Here is a 27,379-nt window from a genome sequence, read left to right as displayed (position 1 = left end):
CTTTAGCATAATTAACATGTATAGTCTTCCATGCACAAATTTTTTTGTTCACTGTAGAGGACCGTATCTACTGTGTAAATGGCAAATAATTATATAAAAAATGTTATTCTACTTGCTGGTTCAATTCACTGATTCATAGTATCAATAAGCAAAAAAAATACTAAATTATGTAGGCATTGCACTGTGTATTTGTAATTTCTTTGCAGCAGTTATGCGTGTGAAATAACATCTCTTCTTAAAGCGCAGTCCTGATAGAAGCTGAACACTAAGCGTTTTGAGACATGATTATTTCATTTTCTGTACCAAGTTTCCAAAGCTTTTGTTGATTTCAGTTGAAGTCGTGAGGTCTTGATGCTGAAAAATCACGTTTTTTGCCTCTGTGGAAGTCAGCACTGAATAACTCAAACACATGACCTTATCAAAAAGACACAAGTGAGTGATATTACTGGGAAAAAAGAGGAGGTGTGTTTTGTAGAGGAACTAGGAGACTGCTCTAATGTGAGGTGACATAAGGAGAAGGTTTGAAGCCCTGAGTTTGAGAGAAGTAGAGCAGATAGTAGAGCAGATAAGAGGAAACAAAAGACACAGTGAGGGGAATAGGAGTATTCTGAAAGATAAACTTCTGGGGAGCTGGGGCATGCATTAGGGACTTTGTGACTGGAACCTATTCTAAACAGAAGATGCTTCAATACTCTGCTGAAGAGCAGTGCTATCAAATTCTACAGTTTGGAGATGAAACATAGATGAGGTTGGAGTCAATTGAAATCCTAGGTGAACTTGGGTCACTTCCTGTAATGCTAAAAATGGCAAAGAATAAGAAGTATTTCAGTGTCCAAGCTGCCTCTTGGTTTAATAGAAAATCAGATCAGGGCCTTTCTTCACTACAGCACAGGTTGTAGGGAAGGGGTTCTTTAGGTAGAAATAAACAGGTTAGTACTGAAAGAAGTCTGTCTGCAGCAACAAACAATTTCAAGTGAGATGGCTTAGCCTCCTGAGAACTTGTTTTTTCTTAAATAAATATGTATGTGTATGTTATAGGTATATATTTATGCCTATACTATGTATATTTTTTTTTATATATATATATATATATTTATGTATATATACACACACACACATGCACATACACATATGTGTGTGTGTTTCTTCTTCTCCCTTCATTTGCAGTTTTTGGTCCTAATGAAGAGGCAATGTTAATGTGACCAGAGAGGACTGAGCTAGTTTTTCTGCAACATGCAATGTAGGAGGCCAGCTAGCTCATAGTTTATGGTCTTTACACTTAGACAGACATAAAACCTGTGAAACTTTCCCATTGGATTTTACTTTTGTGTGATTTCTGAAGAAGAAAAGATATTTTTTATTAGAAGCACAAGAGTCAGCCTGAGAGACCCTAACAGAACAGAACCTGTTGCAGTAGAACAAATAGGAAGAACAGAATAAAATACTTTGAAGAGGGAACATGTCAGATAATAAATTTACCTTATGCCTGAATTTCTTTACATGGTAGAACCCGACTCCACACATGCATGTTTTGCATAGATCTTATGTTTTTCTTGCAGAGCAATTTTTGTGACTCCTTTTTGATACCAAGGAAGATTTAATAGAAGTCACTGCAGCAAGTCAATACTAAGCTTACATTTCTATTACAAAATATGCTACAAGACAATTATTAATAATTAAAATCAAATTAGGTACATCTATTTAATTCTTCATCCATGCTCTTGTCAGTGCCTGTTTGCTCACTCACTCAAAAAAGGTAGTAATTTATAAATGGTGTATCATTAATTAATGTGAATTTGGCAGCTTTCTCTTGTCCTGTATCTTGAGCTGGAATGCTGCACTGGCATATAGAGCAGCTCATTTGGTCCTGTCCTTCCTTTGTGCCTGTAAATTATAGCAGGCTCATTTTTGATGCTCAGTGCTGTAGAAGATTGCATAGCACTATGTTTATTTGCTTTTTTCCCCTCCACTTTTCAAAAAAAAATTTAGTGCCTTCCTTGGTACTTTTTTTAAGAAATAAGAAAAAGAAATGGTGTGCAGCTAATAAAGGGTATGTATATATTTGATATTGTGGGTTATTACACAACGTCATCATAGATATATTTCAAATAATTTTGTAAGGTGCAACATAAACTGAAAACACTTCTGCAAGACTGGACCGACAGTAAAGACAAGTGATATGACTACAAATTTGGACATTTTTTAGCTTTTGAATGCTGGGCTGTGTAACTAGATGCTCTGAACCAGGAACCCTTTCATATTTAGCTCTGGCAGCTCAAGGGGATTTAGAATGGGAACCATCTTTACTCCTCTGGAGTTGATGCCAATATTTTAACTTAATTTGAAGTCAGTTTAAGTTCAAATGTTGTCTTGTTGGCTGCAGTGAAGGAGGAGCCTGAGCTACTACTTTGCTAAGTAACAGAGCATGACAAACAGTGAGAGCAAACAACATTGAAGTTTTAGAGTTAAAGCTGTTTATAAGTGTTTGCAGAATGGATAGCACTTGGAATGCACTTGGAAAGGCTGATATTATCTGAGTTAAAGCTGTTCTTTTACTTTGCCTTTTGCTTTTTCCATAACTGCTTTCTTCCTTCTTTCTCTTTCCTGATTCCTTACCTTTTTCTAGGTCTCACTCTACATTATTACTTCTAGTTATTTACCATGGTAGTTGGCAGTATATTTCTCCCCGTGTTCCCCTCAGAACACACTTGCTATGATGTGAGCTGAAGTACTTATTTCTGTACCATATTTTGAAACAGCTAAAGCCTGTGCTACCTAATTTACTTTTTAATAAAGTTATCGGCATATTTGGCAGAAACTTTGGTTCTGTAGGACACCCAAGGAGATTCTCAAATGCTTCCTCATGTTTTGAAAGAGTTTTGAATCCTCCATTGCAATAATTAACTAACTTTGCTTTATGAACTACTTTACATTCTCAGAAATGTTCTGTGCTAAAGTTTAAATCTTCATATTAGTCCCTCTTGAGGTTATGCAGCTTAGTTCTTAGTCTACCAATTTATTGGTATCTTTCTTACATTTTAATTCAGTTCAATACAGACTGCTTTGGATTTGTGTCCTCTTTTGTTCTGTGCAAATGTTACAAAATAAGCTTTTTCAGATGCCTGGTCTCTGTGCAGGCGAGCTAGAGTTACTGTAGTTGCTTGGTGATTCTAAATCAGGTTCTCATACGTATTTTTTCAGGAATCCTCACATTGTATTGAACATTGATCTTGCACCTACAATTCTAGATATTGCCGGACTGGATATTCCGTCTGATATGGATGGTAAATCCATTCTAAAACTTCTGGATTCTGAGAGACCAGTGAATAGGTAAGAAATGGAAATGTGCATGTGTTTTTGCAGGATAGGGGGCAGGAGATTGGGCAAGTATTCAGCAACATGCAGCTAAACTTAAAGGAAAGTGTAATAAAATTACCATCTGTATAAGCACATCATTCACAGGAGAATCTAAAGACCTATTTAGCAATATGTGACTGACCTTGTTTGTTTATTTTTGCTTTGTCAGGTTCATATATTAGCTAGATGGGATACTGAATGTAATCAATGTAGCAGTGAGTGGGCTGCACATGAAGATTTTAGCTCTATGAGTTACAGATTTGAAATGTCTCTGTGGCATCATTTTGTACCAAAGCATTTCATGTTGGATAAAATGTAGAATAATTGAGTTGGAAGGGTTAGTTGTGTATGAGGCTATGATATAAAGACAGACTAGCACTCAGAATTGCACAGTTATTAGTTGAGACCTTCCATCAAAACTTGCACTAGAAAAAGGCTGAGGAAGAGAATTAGACTGGATGGTTGGTAGAGAAAATCAGCAGCTAGTGTAAAGGAAGATGGAAAGAAAGAAATTTGCTTTGTAAGTAGTTGGGCAGAGGGAGAGGGAAAACAGGAGCAGCTGCTTTGGGATAGGATAATATGGGAATGGTGTGCAGGTTAAGAGCCCAAACTCAATTCAGGAAATCCTGATTTAATTTGCAGTCCTTTGTGATCTAGGACGATTCAGTTAATCCCTTGTGCCTTAAAAGTGCTTAGGTTGACATAGTTGTTATACTGTGTGAATCTGTTGCGAATTTTGTCCCTATGAGAACGAATCTGTTCTATGTTTGTTCATGGTTAACACTGGAAAGGCATGTATTCTTGCTTCATAAAGCTGCATGCCCCCTGAGAGGACAGTGTAATGTTTCTCATCTGAATTGGGGGTTGGAGAGCAAGCTAGGGCATGATCTGATTACTGGTTTTGTGCAAATCTGTTTCTTCTTTTTCTCTGCTCCCAGGTTCCATTTAAAGAAAAAGATGAAGGTGTGGAGAGACTCGTTCCTAGTGGAGAGGGGGTAAGGAAAGGGTTAATCACAAAGCTCAGCCTCTATAAATAGAAAGATACTGAATAGCTAGAGCCAAAGCAGCGCTCTACCACAAGCCCTAAAGCAGTTTAGCTGTGCCAGCAGAGACAGGGCTGCAGTGTGCCTCGTGGCAATGGTTGTGCAATAGGAGGGAATGTATGGTCTTTGCCTACAGCCTCTGTAAGTGCGTCTTTGCCCTGAGGGTGGGGGGTTATGCTTGAACTGGGGTGGAATGGCATCAGGTTTTGCTCTAACTGCTGCCCTCCACCTTCCTATATACGCATTATGCGAGTATGGATAACTTTTCCTCTCTGGTTGTTGGCCGTTCCCTCTGTGCCTTTGCCACCATATGTAACAGTGGGCTTGGAAGGTTTGCATAAAGCAGCCCTGGAGTTCTGAGGAGGATGTGGTCCCTTTCTGTGAACTGTTGCTGCCTACCCAGCAGCCATGTAGCATACTGGTGTGGTGATCTCAACTGCATTGTTTTATGAGTAGTTTAAGTGTCTATAGAAGGGCAGAAATCGCAGAGCTTTGCCTTTTATTTGGGAATGGGAGGAGATATGCATGAGGTATTCGGCTGCACATATGTGCTCTTTCTAGTTTTGCATGCCTTCATGTGCTGCTTTGGAGTATGAGATGAATGTGTTATCAGAGAAGATGAGGAGTGCTAATTTCTACTGGACTATTAATTTTTGGCCACCAGCAATGTTGGAGATCCTGGAAGTTAGCCTACTGGTCTGAGCCTTTCCAGCAAAATGTGATATCTTGGAATTAATGCAGATAATTTTTTTTTTTCACTCCAGTAAGCTACTGCATAAGAGAGAAAATGAGAAGGTAGATGCCCAAGAAGAAAACTTCCTACCCAAATACCAGCGTGTGAAAGACCTCTGTCAGCGAGCTGAGTATCAAACAGCCTGTGAACAGCTTGGGCAGGTAAGGCATCCAGCCCCTGACTGAATGTAAGCAGTCATATTTGGGCTAACCTTAACACCTCTTGTAGATTGTGACAATGTCCTTCACTTTGTTGTCAATGCCAGCTTATCCATCAAATGGTTCATTTTGGGGTCTTTGCTCAAAACAGTATGATATATAGCATTTATGAGACTCACTGTCAGTCAAGAAATTGCTGATTCAGGTGGCCCTGTATTGATTCTGACTACTGAGAAAGAACAACCTAGGCTGTTTTAATATTATTTTCCCCAAACAGAATGTGGTTGGGGGTTCTGATGAGAAACTACAGTAAGCCTAACAGATCAGCCTACTCCAAATGTACATGGCTTCCTTTCTTGAATTCTTAATTTAATTAATTTCATTATTATTATTTAGATTTGTGTAATATAGTAGCATAGTAGTAACATTTAGTAGTTACATTCTGTGAACTTAATATATCCCTGCTCTTAGCAAAAATATATGGTGAAAACATACGCAGTCTTTGACTGCAGGCAGTCTAAAGGGGCATGAAGCTGTGTGGCTGATTTTGTGTGTGTTTGTGTGTGTTCTTCCTGCTTCTGGCTATACAGATCATGTAACTCAGTGCACCTGTGAAATGAGTCTGTTGTTCCTTAAGTGTTTGGATGCAGTTGATACACACGAACATTTTCCAGCTGCTCTTTTCTTCCTATGCTTCTTTGTCTTACTTAGTGGACAAAGTGATCATAATGTCCTTTTTTTCTTGAAAATACTGAAGTTAAAGAACTACTAACTTTTGGGCAGTAGTTTATTGTCATCAGATGTCTGGAGCTGAAGTTTTAGATGGGTGTGAACAAGTCATTGTTTTTTTAAATTTGCCACATTCTTTGAAAAAGCAGGGGGAAAGTCATTGCTTCTGCTACAATATCATCCAGTAAGTAGTTTGGAGAAATAAGACTTTTCTTTTTTCACCAGTGTTTTCCCTTTGAGGAATGTTTCAGCTTCTTCCTTTGGTCGTTTTCCTCCCAATTATTTTAAACATTATTGTAAGGACAGAGGGGAAATGAGACTTTCCAAGAAGTCTCTGGAACTGAAACTGTCTTTTTACATAAGGTAGCTTAGCCACATTCAGCCTTTCTTGCTATAATTACCACATGTCTCAGTTATGGAAAAGAGGGAGACATCCCTGTATTGTCTGCACACATGCACAGGCTTATATTTTCTTCTGGGGAAAATAAAATGTCTTTGACATATGTAAGAAGAGGGGAAAAAATGTCAACTCTGTTCTTAGAATTGCCAGTAAATTTCAAGTGAAGGTGTGCTAATAAGAAATGTGTGTGCTGCATCCTCATTGTGAGGAGACTGGGAGGAGAAGAATTGTTTTGAACAGTTCGGTCAAATGTAATTGGAAGTGATAGGATGAAATTGAGCAAAAAAGAAATTTAAGTTGGACATCAGGAAAAATTGCCTAACAATCATGTCAATTAGAGTCTAGGAAGGGCTCTCAAGGGAATCTCAATCCATCTAACCCCTACTCCAGAGAATATGTCCTCATTCTCTGTCTAGACAGCAGGAACAGTGGGAAATGAATGCGCTTATCTGAGGATAGATTGTCCCTAAATATGGGTGCACCCAAAAGTCTTTTCAGAGTGAAGCAAAAACATCTCAAATGACAAGTGGTTGTTGTCAGTTTGCTAATGTTGTTCACAGTTCTGCATAGGAAGTAGAATGTGCCCAAATGAGAAACATACCACTGTCTTGGGGGCATTTACATTGTACAGATTTTAGGTTGCTTTGCAGATGTTGTCTGACCCTACAGTCACTTGATTATTGTGCATTTAAGAGTATCTGGAGTGTTTGGAGCAAGAGATGAATTTTCCCATTCTGGTATAAAAATGAAGAGAAGTCAGGGTCAGGACTTAGTGAAAACTTGCTAAATTCATTAGGAGTCTCTCTGTTGACCCAAATAAGTTTTGGGGAAGCTGCTACTCCATGCACAGAGTAGTCTGAGAAGTGCCAGAGAATGCGAAGTGTGAGCAGGAAGACAAGAGAAGCACAAATGGAGGACAAAGACTCAGGAAGGGAGTGAATGAGGAGAGACAAGGACAGAGTTTTGAGGAGAGGAGATGTAAAGAAAGCTATGAAAGTGAGATGGAGAACTTGAAATTCCCCTTGTGAGTATGCAAGTATGAATACTATTCCATCACCACAAAACGCAAATCTCTGTCACCCTCCTTGACCTATAATCATTTTGATAAGAGAGCACGAGGATCATGGAGATGAGGTTATTCACGCTTTTTAAAACCTTGTTTCATAGCCCATTATGTGGGATTTTTTTGGCAACATAATGTATGTAAATGCTTTAGAGTGCAATGGGAATGTGTGTTGCCGTATTTTCTTCCTCAGTTAGTAGGGTTTAGGCTGTGTTAGTATTTTGCATCCAACAAAGGGTGACTGTAGCCTCAGATGAAAGAGCAGCTCGTCATTTGTATTCAAGGATTTAAAAGAGATGAGCTCTTTCTTCCTAGATGAAGTAAAAAACATTTATCCTGGTACCTAATGGCTTGCACACAAATTCTTTCTCTTCAGTATAGCTCGGCCTTTCATTCTAAACTGGCTAGTAAGTGGGAGCTGACCCACTTTCATCTGGCGGCCTGCATTTGCTTTTGTGGAAGCCACTTATGATACCAGCAGTGCTCTAGAGAGTATTCCCAGCAACTCCTCAGTATCATAACAACAGCTGCACAAAATCTCTCTCTAAGTCATTTGCCAACTTTATGCATATTTGCTAAATATGTGATACCTGCAGCACTGCTGATTGCTATAGGGAGTCTGTGCTGTACATTTAAAAAATATGATTTTTGTCTTTAATAGGACTGGGTATAGTACAATAATATTTCTAATTTGCAGAGAAAAATAGCTGCCTAAATTTACATTATTTCCTTTTCAAACTCTTTTCTTTTCAAGGCTCTACTTGCATGCAAATGTAATACAGGTAGAATTTTTTATTACATAGCATTAAAAAGCTTATTTCTTATGACTGTTTCTCCCCCAGAAAATTCAAAATGCAAAAGTTTGTGCTATGTTTCCTGCAGATGTTCTGGAAGTGAAAGTTTGATTATACAACCTTCCCTGGTTACTTTGTGCTGTACAGTCAGGATCATGAAGGGGTATTTCCTTTTTGTAAGGAAAGACCATGTGGTTTGAAGATATCATAAATAAAAGTACGCCACTTACTCCCTTGATCCCCCAAATTCTCCAACATAGCATGGCATAGCAGAGATGAAAATCGTGGTGACTAATATGTGCTTTCTTACAGCAGTTTCTAAATGGTTTCCCTAGATCATATTCCTGCCACCATAATTATCATTAGCCAGTGTCTAATGCCAAGGGCAGAGCAGTAGAGAAAATAGTTTACATTTTCTTCTTTTCCTGAGGGCCCTGTAGCTTGTACTTATACTAGTTAGACCTGGGAAGCTAACTCAGAGTTTATAAGGAATTTCTTTAACAACAAGGAAGAAAGTTTTAGATTTCTCTCTCATGTGGTTTTCCAGTTCTGCTGTAGCTAGCAGAGATATCCTGAGGTTACTAAGGAATTTAGGACTTTTTGATAACAGTGAAGCATATCCAACCAGCTAGAATCCAGATAACTTTAATAACTCATTAGGTGAATCTTTGGACTTCCTGAATTCCAGTGCAAGTTGCACATGCTCAGCAACTTTTGAGATCCAGTTCTTAATTTGAGATTACAACAAGAAATGACTTGTGGATAACTTCGTACATAAAAAATTTTATCAGCCTTCTAACTGATAACATTAGGAGGCAACTAACCACGAAAATTAAAATCACAGTGATTTATTAAGGACTGTTATTCAAGGATTGTATTCTTTATCAAAAATTATAATTAACAACACTGTTTTCCTCTTTCAGCCAGAAATAACCTATAATGATATCCAGAGGCTGCTTTGCTTTTATGGATTTTTTGCTCACTGTTGCTTCACAAAGCCAAGAAATTTGCATTTCTTGTTAACGGAATTTTTTTTTTTAACTCCCTGTCAATACAGTAACGGATGTTGTGTTTACCTTGCCAAAGTCAATACTCACATTGACTAAAAAACAACTGCTTAAAATATCCTGACATGAGTAGCAGCATAGGTTAGCTCGAAACACAAGTCTCAGAACTGTTCCAGGCTTTGTTTGAGATCTCAGACAAATCTGTTCCTCTTTCAGTGCTTCTGCCTCTTCCATCTCCACTAGTCCAATTCCTGGCCTTCACTTTTTAGCTTCTGCAGTACCTGATACAGCAGGTGGGACCATTTGATACCATGATACAATTTTATATATGTATATTATTTTTTATATATATATATATATATTATATATATATAATATATATTTTTTATTTATATATTTTTATATATATATATATAAAAAATAATAAATTAATTATAATGCTTCAAAACAGATATTTAGCTAAATTTCATTTGCACGCTAGCCAATTGATCTACCTGTCTTGCTTCAGCAGGCACTCTGACATTATAGAGTCCCCAAATTTCCTCTAAATTCCTCTTCTAATTTTAAGGTTTGAGTGATACGTAACGCTTGACGACTGAACGTGAACTGAGAGCACAGAGATCAGATTCTGCAAAAATGGCGAGCTGGTATGGAGTCCAGTTGGAATGGAAAAAAAAATCCAAAACAGAAAGCACTATTTATGTACTAATGACACGAAATAGGGGAAATTAGATTCATCCTTTGTTGATGGATAAACTGGAGGAAGGTGCAGAGGAGAAAACCCCAAAATGATAAAAGATTAAGAAAATAAGCCTTGTGAGGATGAGCTAAGGAACTGGGCACGTTCAGTCTATTAAAAAAAAATAGCTGAGGAGAGAGACATCTGTCTGCATGAATCTAAGAGATACTATACAGAAGACAGGAGCCAATTATTTTCAGTCAGCAAGAACAGAGAAGTAGTAGTGCGTATGAGACAGACGAGGAGAAATTCAGGTTGACTGTTTCCTGAAACCTGTAACATCTGAGCAGTAGGACAAGCTGCCAGCAAAGCTGTAGATTTACCTCTCGTAGAGGAGGGGCTTCTGTGTCTCTGCGGATTTTGCTGTATGATCCTGATTAGCCCAGAAAATACAAGGAGCAAACCACAGCAGACAAGAAAAGCTAAAGAAGGCGTATTTTTTCATACAAGGAAAAAATGTGGCCCTACTACTCAAAAATAAATTTGGACTGGAAGTTACAGTATCTCTAGCCATTACAGCAGTTTGAGATTGCCATTCAATGTGGCAGCAAGAATGGGGTGCCTTTCAATCCTAGAGCCTGTATTCCTAAAACCGTTAGGGAGGGTGTCATGCTAGATCAGACAGTTTCACTTTTCACTTCTCTGTAAGAGAGAATGGTATCTCTTTTCCTTAACAGAAAGAGGAGCTGATGAGACACGATGTGATGATTTAGGGCTCAGCCCTGAAATCTATATATTTTATCTTCTCTTAGCAGAACTTTTGTGATTAGCCCTTTTTCCCCCAAGGAAAATAATGTTGATTGAGAGAGATTCACTGAGGAAATGAGTGAACTGCATGAAAAATCCTGCTGGGAAGATCATGGCTGTTTATTTCTCATTGGGCCTCAAGTAGTGACTTTGAATTAACATCTGTAATTGCTGTAGTGGCAAGAAGGCTCTGATGCACAATAATGCAAAACCAATTGATGGTGATGGAGGTTGTTAGAGAAATGATGGTTTTCTGACACACACACGAAAATACAACATGTCTTTTTCCATTAGGGAGTCATTTGCATGTTCAAGGTTAATAGTTTAGTATTACTAGAGAGAAGCAGGGCATCTATTTGGTATATACCTACTGCTGTTAGATTCATGTTACATTGATACTGAAGTCCTAATTTGCTATTGTGGATACATGTAGCAGGTGGGGGAAATATATCTTCTCTTTAACTTCACAGTGTGTGTTTGAACCAGATTTCTGTTAAGTAGAACTAATTTCTCCACTAAATATAGGCCAGGCTCTTCTGAATTGCCCAAGAATAACTGAGAGTAGCGTGTTTTGCAGTGGGAGGTCAGGTAGAGGAGGTAGTGGAAGTGTTAGAACAAGCCCAATGCAATAGATGGCAGAAAGCACCAGCACAGCCACTACCTTGGCACTGCTTGCCTGAAGGTGGTGGGAAATCTCCAGCTAGAACAGCATTAATGATGAAATGAGGTGTCTGGAAAGTTTTGCACAACGTGAGCTCCATTGACTTCAGAATGTGTTGCAAAAGGCATTTATCTGATGACTTGAGTAGCTGTTCTGTAAGGCAGCACAGGAAGAAAGAAAGGTTCTTCCTGTGGAGTTTTGACATGAGCTGGGATAAGTACTGTGGGAGAGCCTGTGTTTTCCACTCATCTCTAATCTGTGTTACAGCTGCCCTTCCTTTCAGGACTTAGCTTGTGTGAGATATTGCGAGCTACAGAATCTAAATCAGGAACATATCTTTTGGGCTAATGACTTGAAAAGTTGGGGGCAAGTGGTGAACTAAGGGCACTTTGCTTTCTTGGCTAGCTGAGCTAATCCACTATTTATATGTAATTATATTTTGCGACTGGATGGTTATCATTTGTGACTGTGAGCCAAAGTATCTCTGAGGCACTTAGAGTTCTTTATATAGAGACTTAATTATTTAAATTTCCCTCTTATAAAATACTTTAGTTGCTTCTAGGGGTTGACGCAGGTTTTTGCATGATGTTATGTTGTGCACTAGATACAAATTTAAAATGCCAGAATTCACAATGGTTAAAGCTTCCTGAAGTCAAGTAGGGATTTTCACAATCCCATTTCTATCACTGCCCTTTTCCCTATCTTTGAAAGCATCCTGTGGGAATGACTACATATTATACATACAGCCATGATGTTGACCTACCAAATTTGTGTTTGTACTTACAAGTAAACAAGGTAAGTTGTGGGATCCCAGACACATTTTCACATATGCCTGTATCTATTTTGAGGAAAAGTAAGAGCTTGAGACTCTCTTTTTGACGTGTGTATTCAAAGTTTGCTTCTGAAGTGCTTTGCATAGTTCTGCATTGCATTCATTTGGCTGTAGGCCTGTTAATGTATACCCCATGCCCTTCCAGCAAAGCCTTTAAGATATTTTCACTTTAGCATACAGCTGCAATAAACTGCACCAAAAATTAAAGGAATTCTTCCAGTTCACCTGGAAGGTTAAAATGAGCCTCATTTGCTCTTTTGACAGGAGATGAAAGAAATGGAGAATGAATATTTTAGGCCATACATCAGGGCATTTATTTACAGTAGTTTTCATCATGGCATTTAACTTTATCTGTGTTGAATCTGTTGGAAAGGCCTTCATTATCGGATATCTACAGCAGAGAGCTCTGCTGAGCAGAAAATGCAATTTGTTCATTTATTTTCCAAAAAAAAAAAGATTCATATGAATCAAAATAGGAAACAGCAACAAACATTTTTACAGCTTTTTTTGTTGCAAAAGACACATTTAACATTTTAGTAAAATAACTTTTACTTCAAACTGCAGACGGCATCAATCCATGTTAGACAAAAAAAAAAAAAAAAAGACTTAGCAATTTGTTCTTCAAAGACTTTTTTGTTTTATGCCCTTTCTAGGAGAATGTCTGCAAGATGAAGACAGTCTTGCAGTGCTGTAGCTTTTAAATGCCTGATTGTTGGTGACTTACGATTTCTTGTGCTGAAAGTTTAGCCAGGTTTATCTACATGAGTGCAAGGCATGGATCATAAAGAAGATTGGGCATGCTATCTGCATCTGTGAAATAATTATAGCTCAGGAGACCTGGCATCCAGTTCTCTAAGGAAATGAGTAAACACACGATAAACCCCAAGCCTGGGAGCACCTCTCTGTGGGAGGAAGCGACTGACTCTTCCTCACAGAGTGCCAGGCTGGCTGTAAAATGTCATCTCACTTGAGAGCTGTTGCTGTTTTTCTGTCTGTTCTTTTATTTGGAAAATTGTTGCTACCCCAGTGAGTCCTGGAGCCACAGATCTAGGATTCAGTGATAGGGAAAAGGAGGAACTCCTCAAGACTCAGCAAAAAGCTGAAGTGTTTCCAAATGAGTCTATTTAAGGCAGTAACAACTACTGTGATTTTTGTTAGTGTATCCCAAAGCCTTGTTTAGTAGCTAGTAGTGTGTTGGTAAATTTAAAAGAGTACGTAAAATTATTTTGTGGTGCATCTGGGAAGTGGCTAAATGCTTTTGTGCCAAACTGAAGGCAGCTGAAGCCCCCTTGCACTTGAACACAGCTCTGACAGTAGCAGAAAGGGGACTATAAGCCAGTGACTTCAGGCTATAGGTAACAGAAGGAATTGGAGATTAGAGATGAGATTTTCTGTAGTCTGAGAGAAAGAGAGAGGGGTTATCATTTTCAGGCATCCCATTCAGTTCCCCATTAAACTGAATCGAGCCCAAGTATGTTGAATGGGAAAGGCTACTGAAAGAACCTCTCCAGATGGAACTAATCCCATCTAACTACAGACATCCATAGCTGATCCAGTCACCTACACCTTTTGAAGGTCAAAGAAGAGAAACAGGCACTTCTGTAGGGCAGTCCTTATCTCATCTCTGTTATGTCTGCTTTAAGATGAAATGAATTGTACCCAGCTGCTGCCTGTCCCTTTCCACCGGCGGCAGGTGTCTCGATAAGCAGCTCAGCTCAGCTGATCACCAAAAAAAAAGGAATCTACAGCTTGAATAAATTCATCCCACCATCAAGCACGTAAACTAGGAAAGAAAAGGAGATTCCTCAGGAAAGTTGCTTCCCTTTTTATAGTGCAGGTGATAGGGCAGAGATTACGTGCAGGCCTGGTTCTGTTTTAATGGAATGGTAGTGGCTCTATTTAAGGCAGTAGTAGTATGACAGTGGCAATGGTGTGACAGTGGCATAGATTCCTGCCAGCCTGGCAAACACATCTGTTTGTAAACAGAGATCTCAGACCTGTGGATGAGTCTTGAAGTTTCTTTGTTCATGCTAGAAGTCTCTCTTCTGGGACTTGTCACCTTCATGTTTTTAGCAGATTTTATTAAATAGATTATATTTATAAATATAGATATAAATATAAATTAGATTCTATTTATAAATAGATTTTGTTAAGCAATTCCCATTGTTCTGCCTCCTAGAAACAAATGCAAGAGTGTTCCAGAGAGTTCCTGTTTTGTCTGAGAACGGAACATTATAAGAAATTAGTTTTGGTAGTAGGCAATAGGTAAGCTCCAGCTTACTGTAATGAAGAATCGCTGCTAGATCGCAGAAGCTGGCCATTAGACAACACAGAATCTGAGGGAGAGTTTTACTGATCAAATGTTTCTTCCAGAAGTGGCAGTGTGTGGAAGATGCGAGCGGAAAGCTCAAGCTGCACAAGTGCAAGGGAATGGCAAATTTGGCAGCTGCAAGCACCAGCAAAGGCACCTCAAACCTTTTGCCCAAGTATTACAACAGGAACAGCGAAGACTGCAATTGTGAAGAGAATGAATATAAGCTGAGCCATGTCGGACGGAGGAAGAAACTCTTCCCCAAGAAGAGTAAGTGAACTCACTATGTCTTCTGTTTCTGCCTTAGAAAACTGTTATGAGTTTGTTCTCAAGCACCCATAATTGTCCCGATTTTCACGGACATTGAACACCTACAGATGTCATTGCATAATAAATAGCCTGGTCTTCATCTAAATATGAAGCTGGGTATCTCATGGGTATCTCATACTGGACAATGAGACTTGAAAATATCCTCAGTTTGTAGGAAGAGCAATGTTTTATTTGAAAATAGGGCCATATATTTATTTCTTTTAATTGCCTTACACACACTGAAGTGGCAAGTAGCACATCCTTACGTAGGCCATGAAACATGAACAGTGTTTTATAGCAAGTACTCAAATTTTCAGTACCTACTGCAGTGCTTCAGGCCGTTACTGCAGTAATTTATTTTTAATAAGAATGCGTGCACTTTGTTACAGAAGCTGCTTGCTTCTAACATCTTTTCCTTATGCTCAGTCAGCAGAGCCAAGGCTGACTTTTAACCAGAGATCACATCCAAAGGGGATGAGTCTGTTTCTCGTTTTCTTGGCACAGAACAGGTGCTTTTTCAGAAAGCCCTTTCCACTGGCTCTGTTTTAAACCGTAGGCTAACGTCTATATTTGAAGTACATAGTCTAATTATAGATTAAAGAGGCAAATGGCAGCACAGAATTATTATTCACTTGTAATGTTTCTTTCGTCTCACTCCACAAATGCAGAGCCTTAATTATTTAGCAGATTAGTCTTTCTCTATAATGACCTGGCACAAGCTTCAAACAGAGAGTTTAAATTGATTTTCTCCCATTATATTTGCCTCGCAAGTGGATTAGTACCTACTAAGCTAATTTTTAGTTGAAAAAAAATTATTGGTTCCAGGATGAAATTACTCAACTATACTTGCTGTTTACATATGTGGCACAGCAGACAATCTTTAAATAACACTAGAGGTTGCAGTTCAATTAACTTCTTTTTTTAATAAGTCACAGAAAAGAAAGTTCAGTTATGGAGAGTCAAATAACAGTAGTAGATGGAAGGCACTTAAATGTGAAAAAGAAAATGATTTAAATGAGGGCAACATAATGCTATCTAATAATACTTAACACTTCTTTAAGTACTTTTCATCTGCGATGTGCTTCCTAAACATTAATTTTCACAACATCCAGAGGAGGTGATTAAATGTATAATTACCTTTAGCTTATGTATGAAGGAGGTTGAGGCAAAGAAGTGAAGGTTGCAAAGATACCATCTGCAGCTGGATCAGAACATCTTTTCCCCAGGGCTCTGCTCAGAAGAGGCAGGGTTTGTACTGTTCCCTTCAGCTCGCTGTGCCTCCTTGAACCACAAGGCATAAACTTAAGCAGCATAAGATAAGGATCTTGGCAGTCATGTTCCCATTGCTTGTGTCTTGAGTAAAATAATTGACTACAAATGCTTCATTTTTTCCTTTGCCCACATCTAGGGTGTGGTGTACTGTGGAAGAGCTTAGCTTAGACCTGTTGATGCAGACTGGTTTGGTGTTGGCTATTCTTTCACATTGACTTACCTAATAAATCAAACAGTGAAAGGACATGAGCATAAAACAATACGAGTCAAGGTACCATACCAGGGATTTTTATAAACAGCCTGCCTAGAAATCTGGCTCGTTAGATTGCAGATTGTCAGAAGAGAGCCTTGCCTGGCTGCCCATGCAGTTAATGTTCTGCAAATGGTAATAGAAAGCGACCTGGATTTTGATGTTGTGTGGGGGTATTCTGTGTCCTGTTTCCGGAGTCCTGGAGTGGGAGATGAAGTGTAGTCTGTGCTGGGTTGCACAGATCTGAGGGATTCCTTGCGGTTTTGGTACTCAAAATCCAATGAATGCATGGCATCGTGTGACAGCCCTATGTGAATGCCAGCAAATGCTTTTTGTCAGGTTAAACAAGAAGTAAACAGAAAATTAAAGTTTCAGACTAGAATAGGCCCTGGGTACATTAATGCTTTGGTTCATAGCAATAGTGTGGTTTTGAAGGGAATCTCTGGATCATTCGCTTTTCCCATGTGCAGCAGAGATGCATTTGCAGAGCAATTTTGCTGAGTTTTAATCTACAGTCACTTGCAGGAAACTCAGTTGGAAGCTGTGCTGCTGCAGTGCATCAAGTGTGTTCCGTCCCCAGTGGGGGATGAGGATGAGTCTTTTGGAAAGATTCAAACCGCTCATGCATGGTGAGAATGTATGGCCAAAGGGACCAGACCAAATGCAGTTCAAAGTCACCACTCTGCCACAGGCCACATAAATTTTAGATAGAGGGGCCTGAGCACCACATGTTTTGAAAAACAAACTGTTTTCTAATGTAGGCATGGCCCAGATGCCTGGTCAGGTGCACTGGTGCATTTAGCAACCAAGAATATTTTCTAAATTGATTAAGTTCAGTAGCAAACAGTCATGCTCTGAAAAATACTATCTGGGACACGTACAAACGCACAACCCACCTGCAAGGCTTTCACGTGCTAGAAACACAAAAGCATTAATATTTGGTATATCTGCTTTTGGGTGTCAGGAATGTTTTACAATATTTGCATTTCTCTATCCTCTTCGGTGTGCTTTTGTTTTTTGTAAGAAAAATGAAGCAAAGCTTTGAAATAGGAGGGAAGTTTAAACGCAGTGGTGGGTTGTGTTGTGGTCTGTTATGTTTTCTTGCTGTGAATTTGATCTTTGCCTACTGTGATGAGCAAGTGCATATGATTAAAGGAATTACTTAGCTGCACGCAGAGAAATGATGGGCCATGTAGGTCTGTAAACAAGTCTGTAAAAAGGGACTGGTACATTTTTACTCCAATTTTCATGTTGTTTTTCTTTTGAGCTAGTCTCAATGTTGTAGCAAAATTCTCTGTTTTAAGACCTGACTTAATTTGTTGTGCAAAATACCTGAATGTCAATTACTTTAAAGGGAATGAAGTAAAATTTTTAATAGCAGTTGTAGGAAACTGGATTTCAGAAGATTTCTTTTTCTCCTTAAAATATCTAAGGTCATAGATTCAAAATAAGATTTCTGAAGTCTCTGTGTGTATAATGCTTAAGAAAAATTATCTCTAAACATCTATCCATATTTCTAGACACTTCACATATCTTCAAAAAATCAACTGTGAAGTGCCTAATTTTCCTTTGGTGGTGTTTAAAAAGGTGCTGCTTCTCTACTAAATTCTGGAAATCTGAGGTCGGTGTTCATAAGGTTAGTGGGGGATTTTTCCCTTGCAGCACACGTTTAGCAGCAGATTCCTTGCTTACTGCCTTATTCTGCTTATTCCATGTCGTTTATGGTGCTGGAGGATCCAAACCACCTACACAGAGTAAGTGGCAATGGGGAAGACCAAGAGTCCTCTGTCTTCTGCTAATGCTGTTGCTGGGCAGTCATGCTTTTGCTTTATGGAAATTGCTGTGCCGCAGTTGCAGTTGGTTACGGTCTTCTCAGTTATCCCTGAGAGAACTATCATTTCTGAATGATCTCAGTGTTTAATCATGAATTTGGCAGCTGCAAAATAAGTAATAAGGCTTGAGTGTTTAGGATGTGAGAAGAGTTAAGTATAAACTGTGAAGGCTGGACAAGTCAGATATGAATTTTATGGTTTTATAATAAAGCATTACATCACTTTATTCAATTGAATAATAGTTTCAGATACTGGAATTCATGCTTTCACTCTCCAGTGCAGAAACCTGAGATGCTACCAGAAAACAGCTCTACAAAATCTAGTGGGTGTGAGTCTCTAGACTGCCTGGGGAAATCTGGGCCAGAACTGTATACTTCCTTCCAGGCTCCAAAGACAACAAGCTTGCCAAGTGATTCAGGAAGACAAAGCAAGATGACTATGGCACGGAAAAGTGATCAGTCTCGTTAGGCTTAAATTGCTCCACTTCCAGACTCCACTTCCAGATTCAGTTTTGAGGATATAATGTTTTAGCAGTACCATCTCTAAAATAGGTGGCTTTTGAAAGACCAGAGAAAGTAGTGTAGGGACTTACAGAACTTTCCAAAGCTAGAATTTGGTAATTTGAAAAGGGGAGTATAGGTATTTTGAGCCAAATGTTTAGTAGCCCTGGATCTACTTTGTGTATAGGTTATGCGTGCAGGCAAATGACCTGGAGAGCAAAGTTTAACCTTAGGGAAGAATAAAGTAATTATGGAAGTTATGCTTTCAATGCACCTTGCAGGTGGGAGAGCACAGGTGAATATTGATCTTATTAAAAATTTAAACCATTTCGTTTGAAAATGATAGTTTGGCACTAATCACAGCTCTGTGGGTAGTGCTTTGTGCTAATGCGATACAAGAAGTTTCATGAGCTGTCCCACTCCAGACCAATTTGTTCCTTATCAGATTGGATTAGGATTGGCTACAAGGGGGAAGCAACTCTCCTGGGCTCTCATTCTGCAGCGGCACGAGTGGGCTGCAGTTCCCTGTAGCTACTTGCTGAGCTGGATTGACATATTAGAATTGGAAGCAAGGTAAATTGTTAGTTGACTGGGCTTAACAAGATGAAATGAGGGAACAATTAAAGAAATAGGAATTTACACTTTGAATATAATTGCTAGGGTGTAGCTTTTTGGAACTTCAGAAAAGATTCCGTTTCCTTCTCATTTATTCAAGCATTTCCTGAATGGGTGCCTGAAATAAGCTTTTTAAAGGTTTGAGGCTGTGTGTGTGTGTGTGTGTGTGTGTGTGTGTGTGTGTGTGTGTGTGTGTGTGTGTGTGTGTGTGTGTGTGTGTGTGTGTGTTTCTTTTTTCCCCTTCAGCTGTGACTCACCTGGCTTAATATCAGCAATAAACTTCAAGCCACAGGTGGAAAATGTGTTGAGCCAGATGATCCAGCTGGTATTCTGCTTTGTGTGTGTGGTGCTGACAAGAATTCAGTGCAGAGACCAGTTTCAGGCGGGAAGAGATGTTTGTTTCTCTTCTCAAAATCTTCAAAATGGCTTTTGCGACTGTGATCCATTTGGAATTCATATAAGAGTTCTTGAAAAAAGTCAGTCCGTGTCAATGCCGAAGCATTTCTTTTGTCAGTGTTGGCTGTACTCTGCCTCCCTTTTTTTCTCTGCTTGTTTTGCTGTGGAGATTATCCCGTAGAGAAAGTTGGCTGTTTTATGGAGCTTGGAATTGCAAGAAAGATTGGTCTGCTCATTTGGCTCAGTGATGGCATTTTTTCTTCTTGCGGATTGCAGATCAATCCCATTCTAGTGCAGTTTGCTGTTTCAGCTCTGTGCAAAGGAGAGGTGACCACAGGAGCCAAGAGACCTGCTTTTTTCCAGTAGTGTCAGAGGTGGTTCCAAACCACATAGAGGGAGCAAAAGAACCGAGCACTGCGCAGGTGGAGAAAGCGGCGCTCTGCTGCTGTAGTTTGTCCGGTTGCACTTTTTTCCTCAAGGAACGGGATGGCCTGCTAAAGGTGACGTGCGACTCTGAGCACCTGTTGACAGAGAGGTGGCCCCTATCCCACATTAGGGAAGTTAAGATAATGCTTTAGAGTCTGTAATTGAGGTATATTCTTGCAGTTCCAGAACAAGCATAAAAGGAACTTTGGGGATTTATGCTGGGACCGAGAACTTTGGAAAGCAGCAATGGTTTTTTTTTAAAAAAAAAAAAAAATCACATCTCAGACTGTGTAGTGATAATGGGTAGCAAATGTTTTATTTTGACTTTGGACTGCAAATGCAGAGGCAAAGCCTGAGGGCCTGCATAGCACTGGAGGGTGGTGCTTTGTACAGAAACCCGCTGTCTAGTCTGCGTATCAGAAAAAATATTGCAGAGAAAAGAAATGGATATTACCTCCTCTCCATAGAATAAACCATCTTACCATGAAGGAAGAGCACAGAATTGAGAAAAGTGTCAGGCTGAACGTACGGAATACCTCCTGTTGAAACATGGCAAAAATCTTGGGAAGAGTTGCAGGTGTCTTACCATGGGAGCAGCTGTCACTAGACAACAGCAAGCATTAGCCATCTAGCCTGGAAGGATGACCTAGTACACTGCTGTCTGTAACTGTCAGGTTTAGTTTTTAAGATCTTACTGCCACCTGGTGACTTTGGGGGGAAAAGCAGAATTTCTTTGAAAGAACTGTTTACCCTCAAAGTGATACTATATAAGTTTTCTTTCCCCCCTGCTATCTCGCTGCATTTGGATTATATCAGCCCCTCTCTCTCATGTTTTAAGGTACTGTCTGTCCTTGCAGAAGGTAATGAGGCCGCAGCTCTGAGGACAGCTGCAACAAACACTTTCTTATTCAGTTAATTCCAAATGCCACGATATAGGCTGTATTTTCCAAGAACGACAAAAATGACCAAATTCTAACATCCTGCTTCTCACTCCCTTGCACTTTTCTCTGCCTTTTCCATGCAGAGTACAAACCAAGCTATGTCCGGAATCGCTCTATCCGTTCTGTGTCTGTTGAGTTGGATGGAGAGGTTTACAACTTCGGGCTAGAGGATGGATACCAACCAGTCCTACCAAGGAACATCACCAAAAGACACAAGATACAGAGGGATATTGCTCGTGAAGAGGAAGATAGAGACATGGGGGAATACAGTGGCACTGGTGGCATTGCAGAGTATACAGCCCCCAACCTAATAAAAGTGACTCACAGGTGAGTACACGTGGTAAGTGTCTATAGGCCTGAGCTGCTTGAATTGCTGCTTTACAAAAATGTGTGTGTTACTTTTGATAAGCTTATCGTTTAGATCCCTCCATATGGGTCCCTTTTGGATACCCAGTTTGATTTCACTAAAATTCTAATTTTCAACTGTACCACACTTTTCGGTTTTGTTTTAATCTTGTCATCACATGTAGTGGGGCATGAAGCTATTGAAGAACAGCAGCAATGTTTTTATATGCCACTTTGTAAACGGTAGTCATTGATCAGTGCGTATTTCCAGTGAGGACACACAAAACTGTTTGCGGTAGTTGTGTAATCTTGTCTAAAATCTGGAACAGGCTCTACCCTTGGAAATCTCAGTATGTCCTGGTCACCTAGCCTATCTGAAGGTCAAAGATGCTAAGTGGAGTATGACCTAGTTTCACATCACTTACTGTTACGTATTTCAAAAACAAAATCAGTCCTAAAGGAAGAAGCAGCATCTCAGAGTTAGTAGCCAGTGTTAGGAAAGGAAATTCTTTATCATGGATGATGCTGGATGGACTGGGAGCACTAGGAAATCGAACACTTGTGAGGGAGATGAAGGATTTCTCTGGGCTGTGAAGACACTCTAATAGCTAAAAAGTCTGTTCTTCAGCGTGTGAGTCTAGGGGCGGATGATATAACTGCAAATATATTTCATTAGTTTAGTCACCATTTCAGCTCGTGGATTATCAGGAAATCCATCAATCATCATTGATTATGTGCATTAAATGGTTTAATGACTAGCTCACATAAGCATGCATCAGCCAGTCAGCTGCTGTTGAAATCTGTGGTTTCCACTTCTGTTTCAGGGTTAGAGACTCAGTAACATGGGGAAACATAGCTAGGCTGATACGAGCAGAACTACGTCTCCTTCCTCAGGTGTCGTGTATGTTCAGGACCCATAAACCACTGTGTGCTTTTCTCCTGGAGCAAGACAAATTGATTTTGCTGCCTTATTTACTCTATTGGGTGAATCCCATATAAATGGGATTCCTATCCTACCGGATAGTCAGTCCGAATGGGACACCAATCCTACAGGATGGGTAGAAAGTACTGGGGAAGATGACCCCTTCATGCCAGGAGGGTTGTACATAATTCGTGAGGAGTCCCCAGGAACGCTTGTGGAAAAGATAGCAATGGGACAACATTCATGTGTGAGGTGGTTTACAGAAAATAAAGGAATAAATAAATATTCCTTATTTATCAGAGAATTCATTATTGCATATAAATAAATAGAGGAATGTTGAAAAAACTCAGCTTAAACTTAAACAAGAACTCAAAAATAACTACATGGTATTTCCTATCCCTTAATAAACTTCTCAGGTTAGCATTTAAGTCAATTTTTTGAAAGAATCTTAAAAGCCTAGATTGCATTAGAAATTAGTAAAACACAAGTACTTAATATTGTCAAAGGGTATTTAGCCTCTGAAATCAGGGAGATATTTTTGAAAAATTTTATCCCTTTTGTATAAAACTGCATTTTTTTGTGTGTGTGTGATATCCTAATACATCTTGTAAAGAATGCTTCCTCATGCTGCTTACCGCCATATCACTTAATTACGCACAGTGAAATTGCTTCTGAGCTGCTTTCAGTGCCTGCTAGTTAGTAGAGATTATTTATGTTGGCAGCCTAATGAATAAACAGGAACTCTGTGCAGAACAATTTACATACAGAAATGAAACAGTCAGCAGGGTCTACTTTATAGGGACCTTCTCCCCGTAATTTTTCTCTTGAAAAATTTCCATGGCAGCTTGAAACCAAACATTGTTCCTGGCTCACAGGATACTCTCTTAAAAAGTCTCTTGAATGAACAGTGGTTTTTTGAGTTCTGCATGTCATTTCCAAGCTGGCTTCTCATGTGTCCTCAAGTGGTATTACTGAAACCAGCTGTTTAGAGTGGTGGGATTGTTTGTGTGTGTGTGTGTGTGTGTGTGTGTGTGTACAGTAATAAATAAATACATTTGTTTTTTCCATGGATAGGTGCTATATCTTGGAGAATGATACCGTTCAGTGTGACACAGATCTGTACAGGTCACTGCAAGCTTGGAAGGACCATAAACTTCATATTGACCATGAGGTCAGTGATGTTATCAGTCATGCATTTGCAGTGTGTGTTTTTAGCCATAGGTTTCCTGTGGCCTGATAGGTGCATGCTGGCTGTTTGTCTGTGGGGCCATACGCCTCTGGGTGTCTTTGTTCTTCACTGGCACCCTTTGAGCTCACTGGCTGGTTTCAGAGTAGAGATTTCATAGATAATAAAGGTACTACAGGTTTGTGAGAACAAGATGCTGAGTGGAGGGTGAACTGTAACTGGAAGAAACTGAGGAATGACATAAACCATAAGATGAGCAAGAGACACTTAGAGGTGTCCCAAACGAGGGAAAAATTTCAACTGCGTCTCGCATCTTATTAACGCTGCTCCCACAACATACGTCTTAAAAGCACCTTTCAAATACAAAACGTAAATCTAAGGAAATGTGAGCATCATTAGCTCCTAGAACTAGCTCTGCTACCATTTAAAAAAGGGAACTCAAATATATTCAGTATCACCATGCTGTCCCAGCTCTTTTATTCTTCAGCAGATGTAGACTATATGGAGTGCCAAAGAAAAAGAGTGCTCACTTCTGTCCTTCTGTGCTCCTGATTGAGGGTCACAGAGTCTCTGCTTTTTTTTCCTTTTTTTTTTTTTTTTTTCCCCTTGAACTCTGTTCTGTGTTCGTCAGTCATGTACGTCCATTAGCTTTACAGTCACTGTGGTGAAAGTCAAGGTGGAAGCCTGGAATACGCGTTTGAGTGTAGATGGACTAGACTGACTATAAGCTAGACTGAACAAAAGCAGGTGTTTCATTTACTGAAGAGATAGGGATTAAAAATAGTGTGAAGGGCATAATTAAATTAATGGCTAATGCATATCCCATGTGGCCAGATGTTACTAAAGAAAGACAGTCATGTAAAATGATGGAAACTTGCTACTTTTGAAGAGGGGCCTTGAGAACACCTTCTCTCGAGTCCCTTTTGAGGTTTGTAACAGGCTGAACTTTAAGGGCTTTGGTTTCCTTTGGGACCTTTCTCCCTTTGCATATATCCTGAATTGTGCAAGAAGAAAAATCACCATGGAACTGTAGAGTTTGCCTACCTAAAGCTGTATGTCCTCCCCTCCCTCTCTCCCAGCACCACATTCTGCTTTCTGCTTGAGTAATCAAAGCAGGTAAACTGTGCCGCCAAAAAAAAAGAAAAAAAGAAAAAGAAAGAAAAAGGAAAAGGTTTTCTCTGGGCTGCAGTTTCCTCTAGAGATTTCCTGTGTTTTGTGTTTGTGAAAACAGATCATCTGAAAATGCTTGCTAGGGGTGGGAGTCATGGAAGGTGCTGAAAAGGAAGCATTTGATAGCAGTAGAAGGGGTTGGAGAGGGCTAGAACAAGGCTAAATCATGCTGTTTTTTTAATGCGTATCTTTACTTTTTTTTTAGATTGAAACTTTGCAAAATAAAATAAAAAACCTGAGGGAGGTGAGAGGTCATCTGAAGAAGAAGAGACCTGAAGAATGTGATTGCAACAAGATAAGGTATTTCTTGTGTACTTCTGAGTAACTGTAATATGCAACTGTAGCTGATGTATATCTTCACAGATCAGAACCTGCCTAAATGTTAGCCATCTTATTTTCCTGCCTAACAGAGACAGACTAGTGAGCTGGTTGTTTAATCTGCTAACACTGTCTGGGACAGCTGGACTGCTATAGAGGTACAAGACCCATTTTTCGGTCAGGCAACAGTTTAATTGCTTGTGTGTCAAGTGGTGATGTAGTAGGTCTAAATGGCTTTTAAGCCACTTTGCTAGTTAACGCTCTTGTGCTGAATACGCTGCTATTAGATACCAGCAATTAATATTTTAAGCTCCAGGCTTTTTTCTTAAAACTTGCCATCCACAAGGGCAAGTTATCAATGTGCTGCAGTATTACATGAAGCTTTTTAATAGTAGCGTGTAAAGTATGTGGACTAATAGATCGATCAGATAGATAAGAGAATTTCTTCCCATCCCATTTTTTCAAGGTCAGATTGTATTGCCTCCTGCAGTCACAGAAATTAAATATTTAGGAGAGGAAAGCAGATATTTATCAGTTGCTGCACAGTAACTTTAATTCTGTAACCATCACTGACTTCAGTGTACCAGATCTTTTTTTTCCTAATGCAGATGATTTGTGAATTTTAAATGCAATAGAGAATATCAGAATAGTGATTGTGTATCAAGGGTCTTTGTACAGTTGGTTTCTTACATAGTCAAATATTTGCAAAATAGCTGTAAAATCAGCCCATGGATTGTATGGAAAGAAGGCTCAAACACATCCGAAACCTTCTGGGGCAAGCAAGCTCTTGCTCAACAAATAAGCACATCATAAAATCTGTCAGAATCAAACAATAACACAAACAGAATTTGCCTCTGAGAAAGTTGCTCAGAAATAACTATTTCAAAGAGCCAGGAGCAGCTGTGATCATAGAGCAATTCCCGAGGCTGCTGTGAGCCAGATGGCACCGGAAGCACAGCAGCCACAGTGACAATGGTTGTACACGTATCACGAAAAGAGATGGCAAGAAAGAACGTACCTGAAGACACAACACTGTCATGCTACTGTCTTGAGCTCAAGCAGCTTTACTAACTAGCCTCTGTGAGAGGGTATGGATGGTACTTCTCTGTCTCACTGTATAATGGGATGAGTTTTTGAGCATTACATTTGAATCCTTACAGGTACAACATACACTAGGTACAGGCATGAGATGTGTAGCCCTTGTGGCGCATCTGGAGGCTGCAATATAGCTTCACCAACAGATCACAAAAAAGAGGAGACCACCACTCTCTGAGGTTATGCCAACTCATACGTGCAACCGTGGCACAAAGCGGAAACCCGCTTGAAATGCAGACGGTATAATGCAGAATGGCAGATCCCCCCAACTTTATTTATAGTCTTTTAATCCACTGCTTTCAAAACTAATATTAGCAAGAGTTTATTTAACATATATAGTAAAAAAAATGAAGTTATTTTTTCTAGTGAATGTTTAATTTGCCCTTTTCTGACCAAATATAGGAAGTACTTGTAATTTGTGCATGATGTTATGCATATGAATAGTCCCACCAAAATCAATGAAATAAGTATCTGAATCATACATGTTTAAGTAAGTATTTGCAGAATTGCACCGTACTTAGCATTCAGGATTAGTTAGTGAAATACCCAGTGTCTGTATAGGATAAAAATTGACTGAATTTAAGTAAGTAAGTTCTTTAATAATCTTGGTTAATTTGGTTAACTTGGTTAAGGATTAAATTTACTACAGCTCTTCATAATTAAATTTCTTTTTTTTTTTTTTTTTTTGAGGAGACTTTTAGGCTGACATCTAACTGAATTCTGATGTGCTTTTCAGAAGATAACATTTATTGAACTTAATTTGTCTTTGCTTATTTGTGTGGCTAATAGTATAGCGAACATTGTGAGTCAGAAAAATATTGCTGTTGACTAGGCCTATTTTGATTTTTGTTTTAACTTTGAAAATTATATAGAAAGGTATCTGCAAAATCTTGAATAGCGTTATCTTTTGTAACGGGAGCAGAAGAGTTTCTGGAGACAGATCTAAATCAGCAGACTTACTTATCTAGCTAGAGCACAGTATGTATTTTCTTACATCCCATAGATCTCAGAATGTATTATATATGCTATTATTGCTGGGACAAGTCCGTGAATCTTGTTTCAGTTTTCCTGAAACTTCCAGCTAGTAAAAAAGGAGAAAAAAAAACCTATGAAGCATAACTAACACTTTAAATTATTTCATTTAGAAGGGAAACCCAGGATAAGCTTGTCATCTTGTTATCTGAACAAATCAGTAAATATTCAGTTGAAAGTATTATGTAAAACAATT

The 27,379-nt window shown here is 39.1% G+C and overlaps 1 protein-coding gene across 3 annotated transcripts in view; it reads left to right on the top strand.

The window, feature by feature from the left end:
* The window catches only part of SULF2 (sulfatase 2), a 159,332-nt gene that overhangs the window by 124,941 nt on the left and 7,012 nt on the right, over positions 1–27,379 (top strand). For all 3 annotated transcript variants that reach the window (XM_062589261.1, XM_062589260.1, XM_062589259.1), the window contains exons 9-15: positions 3,202–3,330; positions 4,296–4,352; positions 5,165–5,294; positions 14,637–14,844; positions 21,199–21,442; positions 23,457–23,553; positions 24,944–25,038. In XM_062589261.1, coding sequence (XP_062445245.1) covers positions 3,202–3,330; positions 4,296–4,352; positions 5,165–5,294; positions 14,637–14,844; positions 21,199–21,442; positions 23,457–23,553; positions 24,944–25,038 — 960 coding nt within the window. The remainder of the gene's footprint in view (positions 1–3,201; positions 3,331–4,295; positions 4,353–5,164; positions 5,295–14,636; positions 14,845–21,198; positions 21,443–23,456; positions 23,554–24,943; positions 25,039–27,379) is intronic.

This window comes from Rhea pennata, chromosome 16 (genome assembly GCF_028389875.1).
Source record: "Rhea pennata isolate bPtePen1 chromosome 16, bPtePen1.pri, whole genome shotgun sequence".
Taxonomy (NCBI): Eukaryota; Metazoa; Chordata; class Aves; order Rheiformes; family Rheidae; genus Rhea; species Rhea pennata.
Note: the sequence above shows the minus strand (reverse complement) of the source record. Positions and strands in the feature narration are given on the sequence as shown.